The sequence below is a fragment of the Melitaea cinxia genome, chromosome 14, assembly GCF_905220565.1.
Source record: "Melitaea cinxia chromosome 14, ilMelCinx1.1, whole genome shotgun sequence".
Classification (NCBI taxonomy): Eukaryota; Metazoa; Arthropoda; class Insecta; order Lepidoptera; family Nymphalidae; genus Melitaea; species Melitaea cinxia.
The window spans coordinates 10,484,309-10,509,499 of NC_059407.1; the positions used below are offsets into that span (position 1 = coordinate 10,484,309).

The 25,191-nt window shown below is 34.5% G+C and overlaps 3 protein-coding genes across 3 annotated transcripts in view; all 3 read left to right on the forward strand.

The window, feature by feature from the left end:
• LOC123659957 (myocardin-related transcription factor B) overlaps positions 1–4,597 on the forward strand; it is a 44,395-nt gene extending 39,798 nt beyond the window's left edge. Inside the window, exon 6 of the mRNA XM_045595113.1 lies at positions 43–4,597. Within this exon, the coding sequence (XP_045451069.1) occupies positions 43–2,157 (2,115 nt within the window). The 3' untranslated portion in view covers positions 2,158–4,597. The remainder of the gene's footprint in view (positions 1–42) is intronic.
• A 1,395-nt stretch (positions 4,598–5,992) lies between these two features.
• Positions 5,993–6,595, forward strand: LOC123660033 (protein cornichon homolog 4). Its single transcript, XM_045595177.1, has one exon. The coding sequence runs from the start codon at positions 5,993–5,995 to the stop codon at positions 6,464–6,466; it is 474 nt and encodes a 157-aa protein (XP_045451133.1). The 3' UTR covers positions 6,467–6,595.
• LOC123659392 lies at positions 6,477–11,717 on the forward strand. The gene is made up of 4 exons (XM_045594607.1): positions 6,477–6,999; positions 7,081–7,429; positions 9,790–10,039; positions 10,801–11,717. The coding sequence occupies exons 1-4, from the start codon at positions 6,477–6,479 to the stop codon at positions 11,101–11,103; spliced, it is 1,425 nt and encodes a 474-aa protein (XP_045450563.1). The 3' UTR covers positions 11,104–11,717.
• The last annotated feature ends 13,474 nt before the right edge of the window (positions 11,718–25,191 follow it).

Consider the following 25,191-nt stretch of genomic DNA (forward strand, 5'->3'; position numbering starts at 1 on the left):
CCAATCAAGCATGAAGATATATAAATATGAATATATTTTCAGGAAAGCCATGTAGATCCAAGTCTAGCGGAGAAACAACGAATGCTAAAGAAAGCGCGATTGGCTGATCAGTTAAATGATCAACTGTCACATCGACCCGGACCTCTGGAACTGATAAAAAAGAATATATTGCATACAGAAGAAAACATCGAAACGGCTGTTAAAAGCGGAGTCTTAGCTTTCAAGGCGACAAGTGAGGGTTCCTCTGGCCGTCCTCAGCATCCATCGTCATACTGCGGTCCCACGGAAGAAGTTTCACCGTCGCCATCGCCACCTTCCACTCTCTCGCCAGTCAGTAGTACATCCTCCTCGCAACATCCCGCGCCCGGTAAAGACCCAACGAAACGTAAGAAGACAAAACAGAACAAGCAATTAAAATCGCGATTCAAATTTCACGAGTACAAAGGTCCTCCGAACGCTCAAAAGGCATCGTCGCCTCCGGGGTCAGTAGAGACACCGTACAACTTGCTCCTTCAGCAGCAAGCACTGCTACTTCAGTTGATGCGGCTCGCTTCGCCGGCGCCATCGTCGGCCGCGTCCGTAGCCTCCGATTCCTCAGACGCGATGGCCACACCCCCTCCCCCGCCCTTACCCCCCGCCTCCTCCATCCCCGCCATATCCTTGGCTCGATTCGAAGACATGAAGGTGTCCGATCTCCGGGCAGAGTGTAAGAGGCGCAACCTCCGCGTCTCCGGCCCTAAGCCTCAGCTCATCGACCGGCTGAGGCCGTATTTCTTGGAGATGCAAGAAGAGGTGCCGAAGTCGCCGATGTCCGTCGCTTCGCCGGAATCAAAGTCGGAGTCTGAACCCTCGGAGGACTTAGTACAGTCTCAGCGGCGAGTTATAGAGGAACTAGAGCGTCGGCTCGAGGAGTCCAAGCAACAGCTCGAGGCTGTGAGACGCGAAGCCACCGGTGCTGCCGCTAGCGATAAGAGTCGAAGGCTTATTCAGGCGCACCTCAGTGTATCGAAGCTACGCACGGAGCTCGACGCACACAAACAGCTCCCCGCCCCCCCTCCGCCGCCCCGGTACGTCATTGCGGCCCCGGACACGGCTCCCGACCGGTTTCTCCGCTTATTCACCGTCACACCGCCATCGTCTACGGATGAAGTCAACGCCGACGTTGCTTCCCCGAAGACTGGAAATTCAGCATATATACTGAATGGAGTTAAGGTCGTCCCGATCGCGATTCTACCTACCACACACTACGAGCCCGAGCACGCCGTTCCTGTGCCTCCCCCGCCGCCACCGCCGCCCCCGCCGTTGCCGCCCATAACACACGCTCCTATCGAAACTTCTATACACGATAGTGCCGAAGATAGCCAAATTATGGATGATGTTCTAGAAATACTTGTAGAAAACGGAGAACTTCCACCTTCAGCAGTCGGAGACGTAGCACAGAATAGAACGCTCGATGCGAGCTATCTCAGTTCGAATGAATTCACGCCGACCGATGTACTCAGTGATGACATACTAGGAGATACTCACGTCCGCGACTCGCTCGCCGCGGACGAGCTACAGAGAGAACTCAACGATATCGAGAACGAAATTATGAACCGAGCTGACTTAAATTCCGTTCACAGTGGGTGCGACGTCGACCACACCGTTACACACATAGATCCCGAGTTAAACGTAGATCTACTGGCAAATAACGAATTCAATGCTAACTTCGGTAATTCTAACTCCACGTCAGATAACCACGACGATTTCTTCGGTAGATTGCTCGCAGGCGACGACGACACGCACGCTGCCATGGACGTCGACGACGAGTCTGAGAGGATCAGCATGACCCTCACCAACGAAGACATCTTAGACCACACGCGCACCGGCTTCGACGATATGAACGATTTATCACTTCCGTCTTTCCAAAACGACGACACTCGTAACAACTTCGACGAACGTCCTTGCGACTTCGACTTGAAGGACTTCGAGCTGAGCTCGAGCATGAACGTGGACGGCGAGTACGAGTACGTGCACTCGGAGCTGATCCCCAACCTGTTCGGGCGCGGCCACGTGCCGCAGTGCGACCCCGTGCTGGGCGCCGTGCTGGCGCGCCCCGCGCCGCGGCCCGCCTGCAAGCTGTACTCCTGGGACAGGAACGACTTCGAGGCCACCTGACCCGCGCTCGCCGCACGCTCGCACTGAGGTGGCGCTCTCTACCCTTACACGATGTGATCTCTCGGCGTCGTGAGACCCCCGCGATGTCAGATCTTAGTTAATAAAATTAGAGTAATTAAAAAGCTACTGCGTAGCGTTTGAAAACAAGCTAGTCTCGTGCGGTGAAACGTTCTTCCAGGACGGTGACTTAGTGCGGAGTAGGCTAAAGTTAGGTTTATTCTCACGGAACACATAGTGTTTGCAGTGAGCGGAGGACTGGACAGATGAAATACGGTACTTAAATATACGATTGTTTGTATTGCTAGTGGTATAATTAGTTAAGTCATTTGTGTTTTATTTATTAGTGAGTGTTAAGCGTCAGTCACCAACGTGTAAGTGACATATTCGGCTCACATATTTATGATAAATCCATTTATTTACTGAGGCATATCTACTTATGTATATAATGAAAGTTTAATAATAATACTCAACATAGTTGTGGATATCTGCATTCCGCCCGATGACTAAAACTTAGGGGAAAATTATCATAAGGGATACTGTGTGTGCTTACGAGATGGTTCATCATCAAAACCGTGTGATGCTTCTTTTGTGACACAATGATGTATTATATTTAATGACTATCTCTTTTGCATGCCTTGCTTATTTCCCAAATTAGTAAATGACATTCCAGTCTTGTTGAATTGCATATTATAGTACACGAGGTTTCTCCGACATTTATTAATGGAGACACAAATTGAACAAGTCATCGTGAACACTGAAATGTGAGAGATCAAAACGCATATTCACAAGCCATCGTCATGGGTGGGACCAGCTCGGGAACAATATTAGATATGAATCATTAGTTAAAGTAGGGAGCCAGCTCTACACATACAAAAAATTATGCATGCATTCCTATTTCATTGTTTATAAATTGTACCTACAACTTCCACTTATTGTTTAAGTTTATAGACCCTTCATAAGTTATAGGGCGGTGTAAATGACTCAATAAAAAGCTGTTACTAATTTGTTTATTATATATTTTAATTTTAAAAAGAATATTTTAAATATTGTATAAACGTAACATTCTTGAAAAAGTATCATTCCAGTTTATTTTCTAAAGCTTAGGATAGGTGCACCTTTATCGATAATTATTTCGTAAACAATGTTAGGAATGTTTGCATAAGGTTTTGTTTATAATTTATTTGTAAACCCTTAGAGTACCAATGTTTTTTTTTTTTTTTTTTCGATATCGTTCAAATGCATCAGTTAGTCTTGCGTGTTAGTATTTTATCATACTGTGTTGTATTTGCGATCGTCGTAGCTTTGTATAGAAGATGAAAAGGTAATTTATATGTGAATCGGAATTGTATATGCCATTATTTGCATTTATATTTTTAATAAATAAAAACCAATAACAACAACGAATGTGGCTTTACTGCCTCAATGTGCCAATGCTTACAAGTTTAAAATTTAAAAGAAATATTTTCCACGTAAGTAGTTTATTTTTTATATCGATAGGTTTCTTTCGCCAGTGGTGTGATTGTCTGTTGGTGGTAATATGTGATAGTACTTTAAAAAATAATATAATTCTAAAGTACGTTCACATATGGTATGGTGCTATACATTTGTAAGTTATTGTATTTAAACATATGAGATATATTTAAAAGTTGATACGATGTGCGCAGCCTATAACCAGCTAACAAAACAAATTTTTCAGATTTAAAATTGTAACGACAAAAATCTTTCCAAAAATAACAAGTAGGTAAATTGATTTTTTTTTTCGCTTTACTAAAATTAAGTAATATTCCATTATCTAGGAGAATTAAATCTAACTTTACTATAAATATTTATAAATTTAATTGCTCATCAAAATTGTACCTATCCACTTCATAAAATGTTATTCATTCATGAATATTTGTAAGGAAGATGTTTCAAACGCAAAAATATAAAACTTCCGTTAATTATGTTTTTGTTTATGTATTGTGGAGGGTTAGTTTAAATTTGTATTTAACAAGAAGATATTAAGTGAGATTAAAGTTTTGATACATGTATTTGTATGTAATCTATCTGCATATTTGTTATTGTTGTAATTATTGTAGGAGAGTTTTAACATTTGTTTTCTAATAGTTTATATTCCGAAGTGATATACAGTGCTGAATTTGAATAATTTTAGCGGTTTAAAATAGTTATGTATAGTGTAACTGGCTTCGTTATATTGCATGTACTGCATACTCTCATGTAATCATTCTCATTAAAACATTAAGTACCAATTATTTAAACAAAACAACATTAATGACAGTAATAGACCCAATGTAAGTACCTAGTCATACGATATGATTATCTTGTTTAGTGATGTGTACATTTTAACAGTTTTTTACCTTGCCGTATAATGAAGCCTTGTAAATAATTACCAAGCCTTTACTAGTAATAAGGAATTGTTGAAAAAAAGTTTTGACATAAATGTTGTTTTATTTACCGATGTCTAAAAATACGCCAATTGGTCATTTATAACTAAAAAATGAAATTTCTGTTGGATAAAAAAAAAATACTTTACAGGTTTATTTTCAAAACTAGACGCGAAATACTGACTACGCTAGTACCTACTATTATTATTTTAAAACTTGTGGAACATTTTTCTTTTGTTTATTATAACAGATCATCTTTGAGAACATGTAAATAAATTTTCTGCGTTTCAAGTAGAATATATATATGTTTGTCTGTATGAATCGTGTCTTTTATTGAATCGTAAACTGCAGACTCGGAGAGGATATCCACGGACTTTTGAAACCCATGTCCTTTTTTTATTTCTAAAACATGCATTTTTTTTAAATTAAGGTTGATCTATAAGTTCTACTTTTTCGTTTGCAACATCAGATCGGGACGCAGACGTCGTACCCGTCGACGAAGATCCAAGCGTAGGGAAATCACGCGCACGCGTGTACTACGTTGGATAGTCAGCGAGCTTGTATAAGATGCCCGTACCAGTATATAAGTGTATAATCTATGGATGCCCGTGCTAACGAATAGTTGGACAACTTTTTAATTGTACGTCGATCGGAAGTGAATTTTGATTCTGATGCGATCGGTATCCAATTAATTAGTTGGAGAGAATGTGCGGGCTTCCATATGTCACTATACCTATTAGCATACTCTGCGATTTAATCGGCCAACTTACAATTGTATGTCTGCGGGAGTACTTAATGTTTTACGGCTGCCAGAAGCGTGTCGATCGATGGGTGTGCTGTGCAACGAAGACAGAATAGCATTTTGTCTCTTTTTATATAACACGTAACGGATTTATCTTTTAAAATATAACCAATTATAATGAAACGTCACTTAATATAACCGAACATTGAAGCGTCACCCAACCGGCGCGGCGTGCGGATCGCTCGCGAATCGCGACAATCGCTCGACTAAGTGGAACGATGAGAGGGCTTTGCGGTCGTTGTAGTTGTTTAGTGGAACGCACTGATATATTTATTTTATTTTTATTTTTTTATACTTTATTGCATACCACAACTACATTTTAAACATTAAACACATTTAAAAAACATTTACAGACTGTGAAGTAGGTATAATAAATAGGTATATACAATGGGCGAACTTATGGCCATTTAGCTATTTCTTCCAGACAACCCAATATATAAACTGTATCGCTTTAGTCTATGATATTCATCTTTCATTGAGATGACATCCATTGGAAAAGAATATCGTGAGAATAATTGTAACCTGTAAAGCTGCAATATCTAATTTATATTTATTAAATTATTTATACGTTACGTACGATTGAACGGCAAAGTATATTTTTGTGAAATATAGGTAGATATTTATAAACTTAGTAATAGAAAAATTAGTGATGATATTAGGTGAAACGTTGTTATTTTTTCTGGTTTTGGTCGATAATGGTGCTATATTATTTCTTTTAGTTTACTACATAATAACATTATCTGATTTGGAATGTGATTATTTAAATGCTCAAGAGTGCTGCGATAAACTTAATTATTGGTTACTGCCGAAGTATATAGCCCATTCGTTTATTACCTTTCTCTTACTTCTGCATGGTAATATATATCTATTTCTACTTAACTTGCCTCTGTTTATATATTTGAGTTTTGAATACTTAACGATACCACAAGGCAACTTGGGCGCGTACGATCCTGCAGAAATTCACAACCGAGGCCAACTTAAAAGACATCTAAGGGATGTAATGATTTATATTGGATATTACTTAATATTTTTCTTCATCTATTTGTATTGTTTTATTCTGGCCCTGTTAAAAGGAGATCCGTTTCCTCGTGGAGGTGAAGATGAATTTGTAACTGAGATATAACAAAATAGACATGTCCGACAACTCCCCGAACGTTATATGCCCCAGCTCGGGGGAGCAGGACATTAAAGATACAGAAATCGCAGCAACTGAGGCCGCGAGTGCTAAATGTGTTAAAATACAACAAGATGACCATGATACACCATATGCTGAGAAAAATAACCTTGAGAGACAAACCAAACTCTTCGAATGTAACAAAAATTTGATAGACAAAGTGATATTGAACTATATCATAGTAAAGCAAATACTCAGTAATTTGTCGTGGCAAGATAAATTGCTCTGTGAACATGTCTGTACAACTTGGAATTCAGCTATAAAAACATTAAGAAGAGAACAGCTTGGTCCAGGGGATTTTGTCACAGACTTTCGAACTCATTCATTGACATGTGGTACTGTATACAAACAGTCAATAACTTTTTGTAACAATCCTATGGTGGTTATGACCTTTGTCAATACATCTGGATTTAGTATGTCATGTCAGTGTAAATTAATAAAACCAAATCCATGCCCTCAACCATGCAAAAAAGAACATTGTTGTGAGTATTTTTTACATTAATACATTACATTAACATTTACTGTAATAACTAAATAATAATTAATAACTATTTTTGTTCCAGTGATTGATGTGGTGCATAAATTTAGCTGTGCTCCCAATGACTGCATGAACATTGTTAGATCAGACTACATAACCTACATGCCTCTACCACAATCAGTGACCTATAAACACACTATAACCCATTTGAAATCACATCCCTTTATAGGAGGCTTATACATTCCAGTGATACCTGATGTAAAGTATCATACAATCAACATAAAGTCAAATGGAATCATGCAGGACGACTTTTATAGTATAGTTGATGAAATAGCAAAAGACAGAACGTTCAAAGGAGTTCTTGTGTATGTGACGGACAAGTATTTGTTGCGTTCTGTTGAACATATTGTCTTTTTAAATTATTTCAAGGATGTGTAAGTATCATTAAATTACTTATTTATTTAACTTTATTTCACAATTTTATATCATATATATAATTATATATGGTGGGCAAAGGCAGTCTTAAAGCACTCACGAGCAGCAAAAACACAGCCTCATTCACCATTCGATCTTAAGACATTAAGATGTAAACATTGTTAAGGTAGATGTATAAAATAAAAATAAAAAAAATAATGTTTTAAAATTTCTATAATATTTAAATATGTGGCTTACATTACAATGAAACCGCGATTAAGGGCATAGCTATGAACTGCCATGGTAAACCACATAATTTGTAGAAGTTTTTGTTATGAATGAAAATAAATTTGTTAGTGACACATACCTACATAGTTTCTCATGCTGTCCTAAAACTTTGTGTAGATTTATTATTTGAATAAATTAGTTACTGATAGGTCATGGTTCTAAAACTAGAAATTTGTATGTTACCAGCTGACCCCCCAAACGTTGTTTTGCCACATTAACATTATTAACCCCCTTTTTCGACCTATATCTAATAATAGGTAAATTTACTTGACTATTTTTTCGTCTACCTACGTTGTATTACTTGTCAATGTAATTGAAGTCGGTTTTTTTTCTTCTGCGAGCAAACACAATTATCTTTAAAAATACTTAAAAATTTGTTAATTTTTTCTCTTATTATAAGTTTTATTAATATAATTGTGTTTGCTCGCAAACGAAAAAAAAAAAACCGACTTCAATTACATCAACAAGTAATACAACGTAGATCGACGAAAAAATAGTCAAATAACTACGCGTTATCAAAGATTACTCAAAAAGTAGTTATTAGATCTCGATAAAATTTATATGTGATCACACGATAAACATCAGCTTTCGATTAATTAAAAATTATCAAAATCGATACACCCAGTAAAAAGTTATGCGGATTTTCGAGAGTTTCCCTCGATTTGTCTGGGAACACATCATCAGATCCTGGTTTCCTCATCATGGTACCAAACTAGGGATATCTCCTTTCCAACGAAAAAAGAATTATCAAAATCGGTCCACCCAGTCAAAAGTTCTGAAGTAACAAAAATACAGTCGAATTGAGAACCTCCTCCTTTTTTGGAAGTCGGTTAGTTATATTATTACTAGCTGACCCCACAAACGTTGTTTTGTTACCTCAAATTTCATTAAAATCGGTCCAGCCGTTTCGGAGGAGTATTTTAGCTAACATTGTGACATGAGAATTTTCTATATAAGCAAGTGTGCCCGCGATTTCGTTCGCGTTATTATTTAGTTTGCAGAGTTACAAAATGTATACATTTCTAAACAAAATGCCGCCTAACACTACTACGTATTAATATTATTTTAAAAGTAGATGTGCCCACGACTTTGTTCGTCCGCGTGGAATTTAACAAAAAGTTATTGTTCAACAGACAGACAGACAAAAATTGTAAAAAATGTTATTTTGGTATATGTACCGTGTATACATCTATATGCATTTAGTAAAAAGTGGTTATTTTGATATTACAAACAGACTACAGTTTTATTTATTTGTATAGATTACATGAAAATGAAATATGCTTTTCCACTATTTTTCCACTTTATTATTTATACTAACTTAAATTCAAACATTTTTTAACCGACTTCCAAAAACGGAGGAGGTTCGCAATTCGTGTGAATTTTTTTATTTTATTTTATTTTGTGTGTATGCTACCTCAGAACTTTTGACTGAGTGGGACCGATTTCAATAATTTTCGTTTTAATCGAAAGGTGGTGTATGTCATGTGGTACAATTTAATTGCGATCTAACGAGGGATAACAATAGTTTATTAAACATTATACATATTTACAATTCACAACTTAAGAACTAAATATTTACAGATAGTTTTGGTATAAATCATGTCCGCGTGGAATTGTGCCAAGAATGCTGGCAGCATTTCCCCGTTGAATCGCTATGCCGATTCTCTGGGCAAAAAAAGCACCAGCCCTCTTGTCACCAGTGGAGGCAATCTAACAAGTAATTTTCGAGTTATATCTAATAATGCGTATTTACTTTACTAATTTTTCGTCGTACGCTCGACTTCGTGTATTATGCCGCATAACTTTTCACTGGGTATACCCCAGTTTGTGTTATTATGTAAATTTTATCAGTACCTAATATATACTTTTTGAGTAATCTTTGATAACGCGTATTTACTTGGCTATGTTTTCGTCTACCTATATTGTGTAAATTGTCGATGTAATTGAAGTCGGTTTTCTTTTCGTTTGCGAGCAATAACAATTAATACAAATACACAATTTTCATGTAACATACATATTATAGTATGCTTTACAATAAGTCTATATTTTTAATACAAATTAAGATAGAATGAAGATTGAAATTAATTTTCAGACAACCCAATGTACCATATGCGTTAGGAGGCTGTATTATCGATGATACTATATTTGAACAAAGAGATATTAATGGAATTGTTGAAGGCGTCAATAATGGAAATGATTTTATAAGCGAAAATTTGATCTCAATGGGCTTATTTACTGTTCCAAAAGAATCTCCAAGCAAAGATTACAATTTTGAGATGTATTCGTTTATTCTCGAATCATCAGATTGGTCTAAAGTTAAAATACAGCAGGCAATCACTGAGGTGAGTACAATAACTTGTTATTACAATACTTTCTTTTTATTTTATTTATTTATTTATTCTTAATGTACACCAAAATACAGACACATATAAAGAAAGATACAATACAAGAGTAACAAAGGCGATCTTATCGCTAAATAGTGATTTCTTCCAGATAACCTTTGGGTACTGGACACGATACAGTAGAAGCGCTTAGTAGTGTGCACAAATTAATGAGGAAAAATCAATAATAAATAACGTTAAACAAATTGTTTGCATGTTTAATAGTAAAACGATAGTACGTAGATATAAACTACGATATGATAGACTTACATAAATGTAAAAAACTTATATATAAATAAGTAAATATTTTAGTTTTTAGTAAATACCGCTCTGGCGTGTGCTGAGAAAGCGCGTAAACACTTGCGATTTGTGGGTTCAATTCCCGCTCGGGATGTATATTTGAATTTGTGTAAATATTTGTTTTAAATTCGGATGTCTGTTATCGGGTCTCCTCACCGTGCTACAGAGAGCATGTTAACTGTCGGTTCCAGTTATTATATATATCTGATAAGGTTGAGTAGCAGAGAAACACATTCATAAACAACACACAAAAACGTACATGAAGAAAGAGGCCTATGCAGAAGTGGGATGTTACAGTCTGAATTGTGACAGTTTATCATTTTTATTGTCTTTTGCATAAGCCTGACAACATGACACACGCATTAAATACTGTCATGTATTTACAAAAGAGAATTTTATATATTAGTATTTTATTTTTACAGTTCTCAAAGAGAGTACCAAGATTTGAGTACAGCGTAGCTCTCAAACTTTCCTGTGTTGGTCGTGATCGGAAACATAAGTGGGAGCAAGAGTGTTTCCGCGCTGTTTTCCCGTATACTAGGATTATAGGTTGTTTTGGTAATGGAGAAATAGGTGTCAACCACCCTGCGAAACCTGCACCAGCAGAGTCAATAAATAGTGTTAAAAGGCATAGAAGAGACTCTGGACCACAATTTGGTATTGTGTATTCATATTCTACTGTCTTTGTATACATAGGCTGGGGTAAAATGATTCAGCCAAAGTAGTTAAAGTAATAAAGAATAATTTGGACATAATTACTAAGTGGCCCAATATTTAAGGAGTTAATGAGGTAGAATAAGTATTTCTATAATAACTGTGTCTAAGTTGTAAAAATTTTAATTTTTAAAAAAAATTATTTCGTAATTTGAGGCTAAGAACATAATTTGAAAAACACTTCTGTTAATAGTCATGTTCTTGTAACATTGTTTGTTTAAACAAATATAATTTTAAATAAGGAGTAAGTTTGATAAAAATATTTTGTGTACGAATTTATGTTGGAGACAATTATGTAATATAGTAAATAATTAATTACACAATAAGTGTAAGTATAAGTTTGATCATTTTTTTTCCTGTCACTTGAAAGAGTAACCAAAAAGGTATAATATACAGAATAGAAATAAGATTTTTGTGTAAGTTAGAATTGATATATAAATGACATTTGTATGCTTATAAATAAACAAAAATTATACATAAATCGTGTTATTTTAACGGGAAAAAGGGTAACGACTGGGTCGTTAAATTTCGTAAATAATATGATAAGGAAAGGATCATATAATCTATTTATTAATCAGACCTAAGTTGAATGTAGAATAATAAATAAATGATTTATGTACAAACACCACCGCTGTTTTGTTTATTTTCTCAATATATTTTGTATTGAGGTAGGGCGCAGCAGGCAATGTTTTGTTCAAAGAGAACCCCGTCTGGGGAAATACCTTAACCTTACAGAAGAACACGGTTAAATAACTGCGGTGAGTAAGGTGGCCAGAGCTCGTGGGGAGGGTCGTCGGGGGTAGGGACTCAACTAGTTTGTGATGCTTCTGTGGTGTTGCCGGCGTCTATAAGTTACTGTAATTCCTTACCATCAGGTAGGCCGTACGTTTGTTTGCCGCCCTAGATATATAAAAAAATATTTTAAAAAGTGGGTCACAAGAACTGACATAAAATTCAATAATATTTTTTTTTTTTTTTTATGTCACTAGGTCGGCAAACAAGCGTACGGCTCACCTGATGGTAAGCGATTACCGTAGCTTATAGACGCCTACAACACCAGAAGCATCGCAAGCGCGCTGCCGACCCAATCCCCAACCCCCCCCCCCCAGGAGCTCTGGTCACCTTACTCACCAACAGGAACACAATACTGCTTGAAAACAGTATTATTTTGCTGTGATCTTCTGTAAGGTCGAGGTACTACCCCAGTCGGGCTGCTCCATATTTTGAGCAGGAAATTCCTGCTGTGCCCTACCAATAAAAATAATATTAAAGTTCTACATGGCGCTTCACGCGCCTCACGTGGATAGTAAAGCCTCCGTGCAGTGGCTGCGACCTCTTTGGGGAAACCGAAGGTTTTGTCTGTGCAATACAGGATCAGGCTATGGGCAAAGCACATGAGTTCACGTTAATTTTGGCGTAAACTTGTGGAGGCCTAAGTCCAGCAGTGGACTGTATAGGCTGTAATGATGAATACAGGATCAGGTGGTTAAGACGAACAACTACCGAAAGCATATCCTGAAGGATGGCGCTCCCGACTTCTGTCGAGCCTGTCGTCATCCCGGCGAGTCACAGGCATGTGCTTTCGAGTTGTTCTGCGCTTGCTAACACAGTACTTGGACAGACATAACCAAGTGGCCAAGATTCTCCACCAAGAGCTTGCTCTTATGTACGGTTTCTTGAAAAAAAGGATGCCGTATTACCAGTACTCACGCGTCTACTGGGACCTGCCTATAGCCCCAGACAGGGTGATACTGGCGAACAAGCCTGATATCGTGGTGATGGACAGGGCACGGTCGAGGGTGTTTTTAGTGGACATCACCATCACGCATGAAGAGAACCTCGTGAAAGCCGAAACTGAGAAAAAACGTAAATATCTGGATCTGGCGCACGAGATTGTCGACGTGTGAGATCCGCTGAAATCATTCCTATCGTAATATCTGCCAACGGTTTGATCCCGGTTAGCCTCGCTCACTATCTGAGACAACTGGACATTATTTATTATAATATATATTTATCTATTATATATTAAGCTGTTGGAGTGACATCCAGTCATAATAATAAAGACGTTTATTTACTAAGCATAAAAAAAGCAAAATATTTCTTAAAGTCTAATTTACAGAGATTTTAGAAAAAATGCTGGTGAAAAGGTCTCAAGGACTCAGCTTATAGCTGCTTTTCAGTCCGCACCTTTACAAATGCTACCAACACAGGACGTTAGATTTACATTTAAGAACTAAATATAGTAACGTATATAGCGTTAACAAAGTATATGAAAATAGTATTAAATAAAAACCAGGATTAATAAATGAAGTATGTTGCCGAAGGTACAAGTAGACAAAATGGCGAGCCACGGGAGACACTATACGCTTATAATAAAGTCATAGTTACTACAAATCTAGCTCAGTGAGCGTTTCGTACCAACTATCTGATGAAATATATATATGTATAGTCGCCTATATCAATGTATTGATAGCTTCACTTTTTGCCAATTTGATTCCGATTTTTGCTGCTCAAGGAGCCATTTCTTGGTAAGATTACAAAATAATGTACGAATGTACGAATAATGGGAGGTGGGATGTCGTTCTAACATTTGGTTAATGGTCCAAAACTAAAAGCATATCAATTATGCTGGGACCTAAAACCAAGTGTTGCAAATTGCGATATTTTAACTTGAATCAGTTGGGCACACAAGCTAATAACTTGAAATAATAATGGTCAGAAATAGTGAAATTGTTATTAAATAAATAGTTAAAAAATTATATAAGTAGAGATGTATTATCTCATATGCGATAGAGCACTGATATCGTGAAAGTTGAAGATAAAACGTGAAGCGAGTTAGTTAAAGACCGAGACAAATTGAGAGAAATGAAGGATTGTTTTACTATATTAGGCGGTTGAAATATAATAATTTGATTATATTCTTCATTGTGTGGCTTGTAGTTATCGCTATTCAGCACTAATTTCTTTTGCCAACGTGGTCATGTGGGGTAAAGAAAACAGTAGAGATTGTCTTCTATATATTAATATGTGAAGCAAAAACGTTGTAACCCCTTTTACGAAAATTGCGCGGACGGAGGAATATGAAATTTCGTACACTTTTAGTTTATATAGAGGAGTACAGAATGCTAATATATATTTTTTTAATTATGCATAAAAATAAATATTAAGTCTATAAAAAAAAACATTACACACTACCATGTATTTGATACACACACGAGTATTATACTCTTTCTTTGATTGTCAAAGCCTGTAGTCAAATTGAATTTTTTTAAAGGTTCTTTATTTTCATTGTTTTTGTTTTTTTTTTAATTTAAATTTTTAATTTTGGTCGAATTTCTACCACTGGGCGACCACTAGTTGTAATAAATAATCATGTCTAAGGTAGAGTAGTTATTCTTTTGACTACCTTGTTGGCGCAGTTTGTAGTGGCCCTGCTTTTTATTCCGCGGGTTGTGGGTTTGATTCCCGCCTGAGTCTGGGTGTAATATTTGTATTTATATATGTATATTTATAAAAAAAAAATAGTTATAACAGTCGGCTGTTACCTGTAACACAAGCATTAAGTTGCTTACCATAGGAACAGACGACTGTGTGTGTATGTCATAAATATTATCATTATCATTCTAAATATCATCATACATCATGACGACGAATAATAGTGGGATAATCGAGCAATAAAACTACGCCCTAAATGCCAATGCGATTGATCTTCGTTTTACTGATATTAACATAATCTTCTTACTCGTGTGACTTGGCGTCAACGTCTTGTCACCTAGATAGACCGCCTTCCGCGACAGTGCTGCCAACCTCAGTAAGCCACGCTAAAGTTCCCTTTTCGTTCTGTATCAATGAAAATGACTATCTCCGACAAACACACACACACACACACATATATATATATATAAACTATCTACTGAACCAATTTTTATCATGTAAGCATCTGTAATTTGGTCCAAGGTAGTTCATATCTCAATTGTTGATCGCAATATTTGTTATTGCATATTAAAAGCGGTTTGGCATCTAAGTTGCACAGATATCCGGTAGATGGCGTCGTATTTTTATTTCTAGGTTATAGATGGCGCGTTTGAATATAGAACTTACATATATTAGAACGAACAGTAGTTGGAACGTCAAGACAAAAATATTAAGACAATAATATTAATTGTAATAGCAATCAATACCAGTCAACATATTCATATATTAAGCAGATAACATTATTATAATTATTATTACTGATTCTTGTTATGATGTACTAAAGTAATCTTTCACGTCGAGTCACCGTCACGCTTTTACCATAGTGTCATTTGGCAGGCCTCGTTATCATCCACATCATTTGGATGCATGGTTTGCGTTCAATGTGCGGACCTGACGCTCATTTTTTAATCGACTTCAAAAAAGGGGAAGTTTCTCAATCCGATGTCTTTTATCATAAGGTTTTACGACGGCGTGGACTGATTGCAATGATTATTAATAGAAAAGTAGTGCTTTCCATATAATCTCATTTAAATTTAAACACGATGTAATAGTTAACTACTTTTTGAGTTATATCTAATAATGCGTATTAACTGAACTACTTTTTTTTTTTTTTTTGTAGATCTACGTTGTATTATATACCTCATAACTTTGATGATTCTTTTTTATTCGAAAATCGATGCTTATCATGTAGCCTTATTTAAATTTGATTGAGAATTGACTAGTACTTTCTGAGTCATCTTTAATAATGCGTTTTACTTGATTATGTTTTCGTCTACCTACGTTGCAGTGGCGTATCATGGGAGGGTACCGGGAGCAGGGGCATGGACACGAAAGGGGGCGGCAAAATCACCACGATTTTTTCAATTGACAAAAAAAAAGTTATTCCAAAGAATGTTTTAAATGCGGTTAATGAACATAATGAAAATTGTGCTTGCAATGAGTGTATAAATGAAATGAATTGGTATAGTCGGCAAATTTTTTTAAGGGTCCCTGGCGGCAATATGATACGCTACGCCAGTGCTACGTTGTATTACTGGTCGATGTAATTGAAGTTGGTTTTTTTTTTCGTTTGCGAGCAAACAAGTTTTGATTTTAGAGCAACGTATAATGCATTTTAAGATGTTACTTAAAGCAAGCTTGCATTAGAGCTTGTCTTATTCAAATTAATATAATTAGTTATTGAAAGCGGGAGAGAGTTCCACAGGCGGACAGCATTAACAGTAAACGAAGTGTGAGTAGAAGGAGGCAGCATGGGAAGGAGTTTTTAGAAACGAATTGAATTCAGATCTAAGGGGACATTCATGGGAATAGCAAAGAAACGTAAAACGTTTTTTTAAGAGAGACGTAGTCATATTTGCGAAGACCAAATATGAACAGTATACAGAGATGTTGACAGCACTAAAGCTTAATTAGTTGCTGTGTGTTACGGTACTGAAACGTGGACACTGATGAATGGACTGCCCACAAGCTTTTTGCAACCAATTGGGGAAAAACAATTAGGGAGTAAGGTCGGCAACGCACTTGCGATGCTTCCGATGCTTCGCTTACCATCAGGTGAGCCGTATGCTTCATTGCCGACTTAGTTGTATAAAAAAAGAACTATTTCGGAATTTCAGTGTAGTTAATATTTAAAAATTTATCTCTAAAATATCAGCGGGTCATAAAAAGCTGGGACCAAGACCATACCAGACGTAATTAACTTAAGTCTTTGATAACTAGCGTTGAAAGATTCTAATAGATTCACGCCTACGTAGTAGGAAATGTACCTTAAAGAGAAATTTAGCATTTAAAATCTTGTGGTAGGTACTAGGTTCCAGTGTATGTAACAAAAAACCAAAGGGATGATTACGTGTTGTTATCATCGCACTATCTCAGCTCAACTTTTGTAATGTACCTTTCTATATATATATTAATAGCATAAAAACAATTTAATTATATGAAAATAGATTTTTAATTACAAAACACGAATAAATTTACATATTATCTTTGCTATACCTATTTATTATTTTAGGTATATATTTATAATAACAGCTTAAACCCCAATTTCATCAAATTGGGTTACAGAGTTTGAGTGTCCAAGTCTTGTAAAATTATAATTTAGTTCGTCAGTTTGAAACACATAGTTTAGCCTTTACTGAGACTTTATGTCCGACATGAGATTTGACTAAACCTATACTTAACACTGACAAGGGCTCGCGAGTCCTGTGCGCCAGCGACGTCTATAGGTGACAAAAAACCAGGACCATAAAATTTTTAAATAAAATTATTTAAAAAATATTTCTAGTATTTTAATTCAATATTTCTGAAAAAAGAATATCTGCAACATTCGAGTATAAAAAACAAGTCTTTTAGAGTTACACGTACTGAGAAACATTGAAATAAAAACATGCATTCTTATTCCACGTAAATGATATGTCCAGAAAGCCGAAGTCGTCTATAGTTGACCACTAGGGACGTGACGCAAGAGGTATAAATAAATAAATATTTATAATACACACACACCGTCATCTGTTCCTAAAGTAAGCAACTTAATGCTTGTGTTATAGAGAACAGCCGACTGGTATAGCTACATATATTTTTTTGATAAACTTACATATAAATAATACATATATAAATAAATATATATTACACCCAGACTAGGGGTGGGAATCGAACCCACAATCCCCGGAGTAGAAAGCAGGGTCACTACAAACTGCGCCAACGGGCTAGTCAAAATGGTATAGATGTTTTTTAAGCTATTTAAAATTGAACTCATACGTGTTATATTTTCTATAAATAATTTGATATTTGAATAAAACAAAATGTAAAAAACATAAAACTATCAGCTAACATATAAATAGCAAATAAATAAAAAAATCAAATCAACTAAAATCAATCAAATCGTCATAATAAATCTGATATCTCAAATTGTGCACATCCCTAGAGCTTAGTCATTAATCCGTTCTCTACACGCCGTTGTCAAGTATAGACGACATCTGGTGACGTCATAAGCGAATAGAGAGAAACTAGTGCAGTGCAACATGAGCGATACCTTAGAACATAGTCGCATTTTGAAAGGCGTCGATGATTTTTTTAATTTACAATTACAAATAAAATTGTTTTATTTTATTTTATTTTTCATTTTTTTATCTAAGGTTAAGAGCGAAATTACGATTTTCTTTCTCATTCTCAAAATCATCTGGCAGCATCAATATCATCTCTAACCTCCACTCTCATAAAAGCTTCTCTTCTGAGACCCATGGCTCTGGTGTCGTGAAATCAAATGGCGGGCGTATTACTCAGTACTATTTTAGTACTATTTGCTACCTAAGCGAAAAAAAATATTTAACGTAAATATTTCTTTTAACTAAGGCTGGCACAGACCGCACCTATTATGTTAATTTCCTTTTAGTGGTGTTTAGGAAGATTTTTTTTTAAATATTAAATTTTTATTTCTCCCTTTTTAGTTATTAATTATCTAATCTATAATCTATAATAATATATATAAAAGCGAAAGGTCACTCACTCATCACGAAATCTCCGAAACTATAACACGTACAAACTTGAAATTTGGTAAGTAGGCTCCTTATAAGACGTAGGCATCCGCTAAGAACGGATTTTACGAAACTCGACCCCTAAGGGGGGTAAAACGGGGGTTGCAAGTTTGTATGAAAGTCCTATGTTTTTGAAGTAAAAGACTTTAAATTTAAAATGTATGCTGTATAGATGATGAAAAGGCGTCCAAATAATGTATATTTAGAAATCAACCCCCTTTTGACGTTAAAACGGGGGATGGTAGGTTGACTCACTGATCACGAAATCTCCGAAACTATAACACCTACAAACTTGAAATTTGGGAGGTAGGCTCCTTATAGGGCGTAATCTATTGCTAAGAATGGATTTGACGAAACTCGACCCCTAAGGGGGTAAAACGGGGGTCGGAAGTTTGTATGAAAGTTCTATGTTTTTGAAGTAAGATACTTGAAATTTAAAATGTACGCTCTTTAGATGGTGAGAAGGTGTCCAAATAATGTATCTTTAGAAAGCAACTCTTTTTTGGGGTTAAAACGGGGGATGGTAGATTGACTCACTCATCACGAAATCTCCGAAACTATAACAGCTACAAACTTGAATTCATTATAGGGCGTAGACATCCGCTAAGAACAGATTTTATGAAAATCGACCCCCAAGGGGTTAAAACGGGGGTCGGAAGTTTGTATGAAAGTCTTATGTTTTTTAAGTAAGAGACTTGAAATTTAAAATGTATGCTCTATAGATGGTGAGGAGGTTTCCAAATAATTCATCGTAATCTATATATATTTAAAAGAGAAAGGTCATTAACTCACTCATCACGCGAACTCAAAAACCGCTGGATGGTCCATCCATCCAGGTTGGACAAAGATAAAATTTGGCAGGGAGGTAGATTATAGTTAGGAGACATCCGCTAAGAACGAATTTTACGATATTCCACCGCTAAGAGGATTTAATTGGGGTTGATAGTTTGTATGAAAGATATACAGCCCGAAAATAAAACTATAAATGTGGTGTATAGAGAGGTTTTATAAAAATACCTATTAAATTATACTAAATTGTGCCTTTTAAAAAGTTACTCAGTTTGATAAGCATTTCAAGTGACTGAAATAAAAAAATAATTTGCGTTAAACATCTTAATAGTAATGCATATCTGCATAACCACGCGGACGTAATCGCAGGTAACAGTTAGTGTATTATAAAACAGTCTCCAAAAGTGTATATGATCGATTCGCTCAAAATCTACTGAAAGGATTTTCATGCGGTTTCACCATTGGAGAGAGGATTCCACCATTGGCAAGAGGAAGGTTTACGGAACGGCTAAGCCGATTTTGATGAGAGTTTCACTGGAAGTTTGCCGGGAAAACTTTGTGACACACTAATTTCAACGCGGGCGAAGCCGCGGGCACAGCTAGTCTTATATATATATAATTCTCGTGTCACAATGTTAGTTAAAATACTGCTCTGAAACGGCTGAAACGATTTTTATGAAATTTTGTATGTATATCGGGTAGGTCTAAGAATCGGCCAAAATCTATTTTTCATATCCCTAAGCTACAAGGGGGGGGGGATTAAGGCCGTTAATATATGGTAAAACGACGTTTGCGGGGTCAGCTAGTAAGATAATAATTGTGTTTGCAAGCAAACGAAAAAGACCAACTTCAATAATAATGACAAGTAATACAACGTAGGAAGACGAAAAAATACTCAAATAAATACGCATTATCAAAGATTACTCACAAAGTTGTAATCAGATCTCGATGAAATTTAAATGTGACTACACATTAAACATCGGCTTTTGATTAAATTAAAAATCATCAAAATCGCTGCACCCAGTAAAAAGTTATGCGGATTTTCGAGTTTCCCTCGATTTCTCTGGGATCCCATCATCAGATCTTGGTTTCCTTATCATGGTACTACACCTTTCCAACAAAAAAAGAATTATCAAAATCGGTTCATAAACGACGAAGTTATCCCCGAACATACATAAAAAAAATATAATTTATATACAGTTGAATTGAGTAACCTCCTCCTTTTTTGAAGTCGGTTAAAAAATTTCAAACTTCAATTTGGTTAATTTTTTTTTAAATTACTTTTCAAGTATATGTCAATTCGATTCGAAATCGATATATAGTGTGCAGCTTCCTTGCGTGCGACACAGCACATCTCTAAGAGAGTTTTAAAACCGTAGGTCAGCTGCGCCGTAGTCGTCCAGTCGTGACAATGACGTCATGGCGATAGAAAAGAGTGCTGTGCTTTACTACGATTATTTTTGTAATGTTTGTTTTTTATTTTTGTTATTGTAAGTATATATAACGAGTGCAAGATAACACAATAAAAATATCGAAAAATAAACCTTATTTAGATTATATTATATTTAGATTATATAAGTAGTCATTTATTGCATAAAAACAAACAAAAACAAGTCACTGTGTGGTACTCGATAACGACTCATGGCAGCACTATTTTTTCGTAGGTATTTTAGTTTATTTTATACCTTGGCGTACAGGGCACGGGAATGGATTTAAGGTGTGGCGGTCAAAAGGTACTTGCTGCGTTGCCTAGGAACGCTGGAGCTTTGGCTATAAAGTATTCATTAAACCTTAAGAGAAACTTTAATCTAAAGAATCATTACCACCTTAATTATCATAAGCTAAAATCTTCAATAAAGAGTTTCGTCATTTTATGTAGCATGATATTAGACAACAAAAATATATTGGTAACAAATTCTAATCTCTTAATTTTATATGCACCTCTTATATGTGTACACATATACACATACTACCCACATATTATGTAGCTTTGTCTTCATTACTAGATACTTGTTGGGTCACTAATCTATACTACTTAATATTATAAAGAGGAAAGATTTGATTGCTTGTTTGTTTGCATTGAACAGGTCTCGAAACTACTGAACCTATTGAAAAATTCTTTCACTGTTGGGAATCTACACTACCCCCGAGTGACATATGCTATATTATAATTTTTTTATTCATTAATTTTGATTTTTTTTTAATAATTACCGAGGCGAACCGCTAGTAATTATCAAACAATTTAAAAGCATCCGTCATAAGTGCATGTTTGATAAAATAATAAGTTCTAATGTTTATACAGTTAACTTATATGCAATGCTATGTAAACTAGTGCAACAAACGGTTTTTGAAACAATACCTAACCGGCCCGGCTTCTTATCTTCCATTTTTTGGATTAGCTTGCATTGCGCGAACGATATGATACACAATGCAATGTTTTGTAGATATTTATTTTCTGATAAATGAATATAACGCGCACATGCCGCGATCATGAGAAGAATCGCATCGCATGACAATAATGGCTATTAAAACAGCATTTCTTGACATATTGTAATTAATTATTATGATGAGCATATAATGATTTACCGATTTTAAGATTACGTATTAAATTGATATCTTTCTCTCTTATTACTACAGGTTAAGACGTACCTTGTATTTTTGTTATATTTGTGTTCTTTTAAAAAGATAAGTTGAGATGGGTTTGAGTTTGTTGCTTATTCCTTTCAAAAGTATCTACATTCGGAATCTTTGGTAGGATTTCAAATAACTGTTAAAGGATAATCAATTAATAATTGTGTTTGCTGGCATACGAAAAAAAAAACTGACTTTAATTGCATCGACAAGTAGGTAATACAATGTAATGGTAGACGAAAAAGTAGTCAAGTAAATACGCATTATCAAAGATTACTCCAAAAGTTGTAATAAGATCTCGATGAAATTTAAATGATAAACATCGGCTTTGGATTAAACTAAAAATCATCAAAATCGGTACATCCAGTAAAAAGTTATGCGGATTTTTGAGGATTTCCCTCGATTTCTCTAGGATTCCATTATCAGATCCTGGTTTCCTCATCATGGTACTACACTTAGGATATCTCCTTTCCAACAAAAAAAGAATTATCAAAATCAGTTCGTAAACGACGAAGTTATCGCCGAACATACAAAATATATATATATATATATATATATATATATATATATATATATATATATATTATATATATGTGTATATATGGTCGAATTGAGTAACTTCCTCCTTATTGAAGTCGGTTAAAAATATTGTAGGCTCAGTAAAATGGCTCTGTAAACGTGCTTTTAAAGCCTCCTTGGATAAAAAAAAAATTTTTAATTTAATGTGAAGATCATACCATGTTCTGTTTTTAAATGATCTTTTAGTAGAAGACTTGACTTATTTGTATTAGCTTTATTTTATTTTAACACAAAATCAAGATGTCAGTGATAAGAGTTTTCTTATAACGTTAACTATAAAATTTATGTCAGATCATAGCATAATTAGTGTTTAAGAGGTGTCCATTAAGACCTATTTACATATAGGTATTCTTTATCTACTTCAAAGAGAATATTTTTTTTACAATAAAAGATAATTTTAATTTTTTTAGTATATCATGGTATATAAATCAAGTAATAAATGTAAAATAAAGTAGAAACAAAGACAATGATAAAATATAGAACAAATAATAGTAACAAAATAAAGTAAATTATTCGTATTCCTATACAGAAAAAAAAGTTCGTTTGAGCATTTTAGCTGGATCTTAAAAGTTTGCGGTATAACAATACGGTCATCGAAAACCCTTATTGTAGAGTCCAATTTACACTTGTTAATTTTATAGTTTGCACATTGTTCATAAAAAATGTTTAATACACCATTGCATTTTGTGTATACCTAGATTATTATCGGTATGAAACGGAAAGAAAACATTTCACAAAGCCTCTCTCCAATCACCCTCTCAGTATCAAATCGGCCGGCAAAGCGGCCCCAGTGTACAGTAAAGCGCTCGAATAGCTGCACGCTTCCTAACTTAAGCGTTGTGACGATTGCACGCGTTCACGCGATCTTTAAAAATATTAACTTTAAAAAGTATTATGTTTTGATTTAATTTTAATAGTTTATTACTGGTGAGAAATTTTAAATATTATTAAGGAAAAATTTGTTAAATTGAATTTTATCTGTTAATTTTAAATAAGTTTTATATTTAAATACAGTACGCTAAAATATGGCAAGCTCTACTAATCGACTTAATTATATTTAAAAAAAAATACAATCAAATTGAGCTTCATTTTTTGAAAGTCGGTTAATAATATTGGTATAAAGTTTGTGACTCAATAAATTTAACACAATATTAATTTATAATAAAATATTATTTACCTGATATATATTTCTTTATTCATAAGTTCTTTATTTTTAAATTAAAATGTTATTTAATCTCGAGGACTAACATTTTATTTGTTTCTGTGATAATTTTTATTCCTTGGTTTTTATATTTTTGATGTTTAAATTAACTCAATTTATATAAAAGACATTAATGACATAAAATATAAAAAGTTGAACTATTTATATGAAGTAATTATATGTATATATTTAATACCTTGGCTTATAACTGATTGTAATTTTTAAACATGTAATTCTGTTGGTGGTTCTTACTAAATAAATAAATAAACTATCAATAAGTAAGTTTTTTTTAATATAAGTGATAAAATTAAACTATTAAATTCTTTTCTTTAGTTTGAATCTTTTGTTACGATATGATTTATTAGCTACTGTTAAAATTATTATAAAGAATATATTAATTTATTTTCAGCAAAATATAGTAAATTTATTTACGTGTTAGACTAATCGAATGAATTTATCATAAAAATAAATCTCAGTTTAATATATACATCGTTTTATGTTTAATTTAAATTTAAAATTTCAATAAAATGTGAAGTGATACTAGAAACACCGGCCTGTGTAACCGCATCCAATATTTATTTATTTTAAAAATACATATTCTGCCTAAGCGTAAGTCCTCAGTTCCGTTGTGGATTAAATGTCGTATCTTTGTTTTTAAATCATGAAATATCTATAAGACCCTGAGAAATATCGCAGACGGACTTAGTCTTTTTCTTTGTTGTTAAATTATTTCAACAAAATTCATGTAATAAATACAAATGATATAATATGATGTAAGTAATATGATATCGAAATATATAGTATTTTGATACCATACTATTTCATTATTGTATTAAATTTAAAACAATCTTGGCTAATGTAACATTCATGTTCCTACATAATTTTTTAAGTAGAAAAATTTGATAGTAATATAAAATAAAATAAGCTATTTTTTATTGTGTGTAAAATATTAATCATAAGTTATGAAAAGAATATCCGAGTTTTTTTTCACTTCAGTTCCATTCCTGAAGGATTCTATGGAAAAGCGTCGTGTAATAAGCTCATTAATTCTTGTGCCCTATTAATTATAAATTATCATACAAGTAATCCAATTTATTAAGTTATATGGTCTACTTACTAATAAATATAAATTCAATTTATTTATAACATTTTTTTTTATTTTTACAGAAGCTACAGATGTAACCAGCCGTGTAAAATATCGAAACACCTCAATGATCGTTGAATGATTAATGAACTATTGTGAGTGGACTGTTTTATTGTGAAACACGAGCGGACGGATACTTTGCGTATAAATATTTAGTGATATTGTGACTTGTTCTCGTTTAAAGTAAAGACAAGTGAAAGTTACAATTTTTTGTGGGACGGTCGGTAAAAGTGAAAAAACAAAAACA

Bases quoted from the DNA above. Each gene is read 5' to 3' on its own strand.
- LOC123659392 (XM_045594607.1), top strand. From the start codon at position 6,477: ATGTCCGACAACTCCCCGAACGTTATATGCCCCAGCTCGGGGGAGCAG. The intron at 7,430-9,789 runs GTAAGTATCATT...ATTAATTTTCAG, and splicing joins TTAAATTATTTCAAGGATGT to ACAACCCAATGTACCATATG. The intron at 10,040-10,800 runs GTGAGTACAATA...TTATTTTTACAG, and splicing joins TACAGCAGGCAATCACTGAG to TTCTCAAAGAGAGTACCAAG.
- LOC123660033 (XM_045595177.1), top strand. From the start codon at position 5,993: ATGATATTAGGTGAAACGTTGTTATTTTTTCTGGTTTTGGTCGATAAT.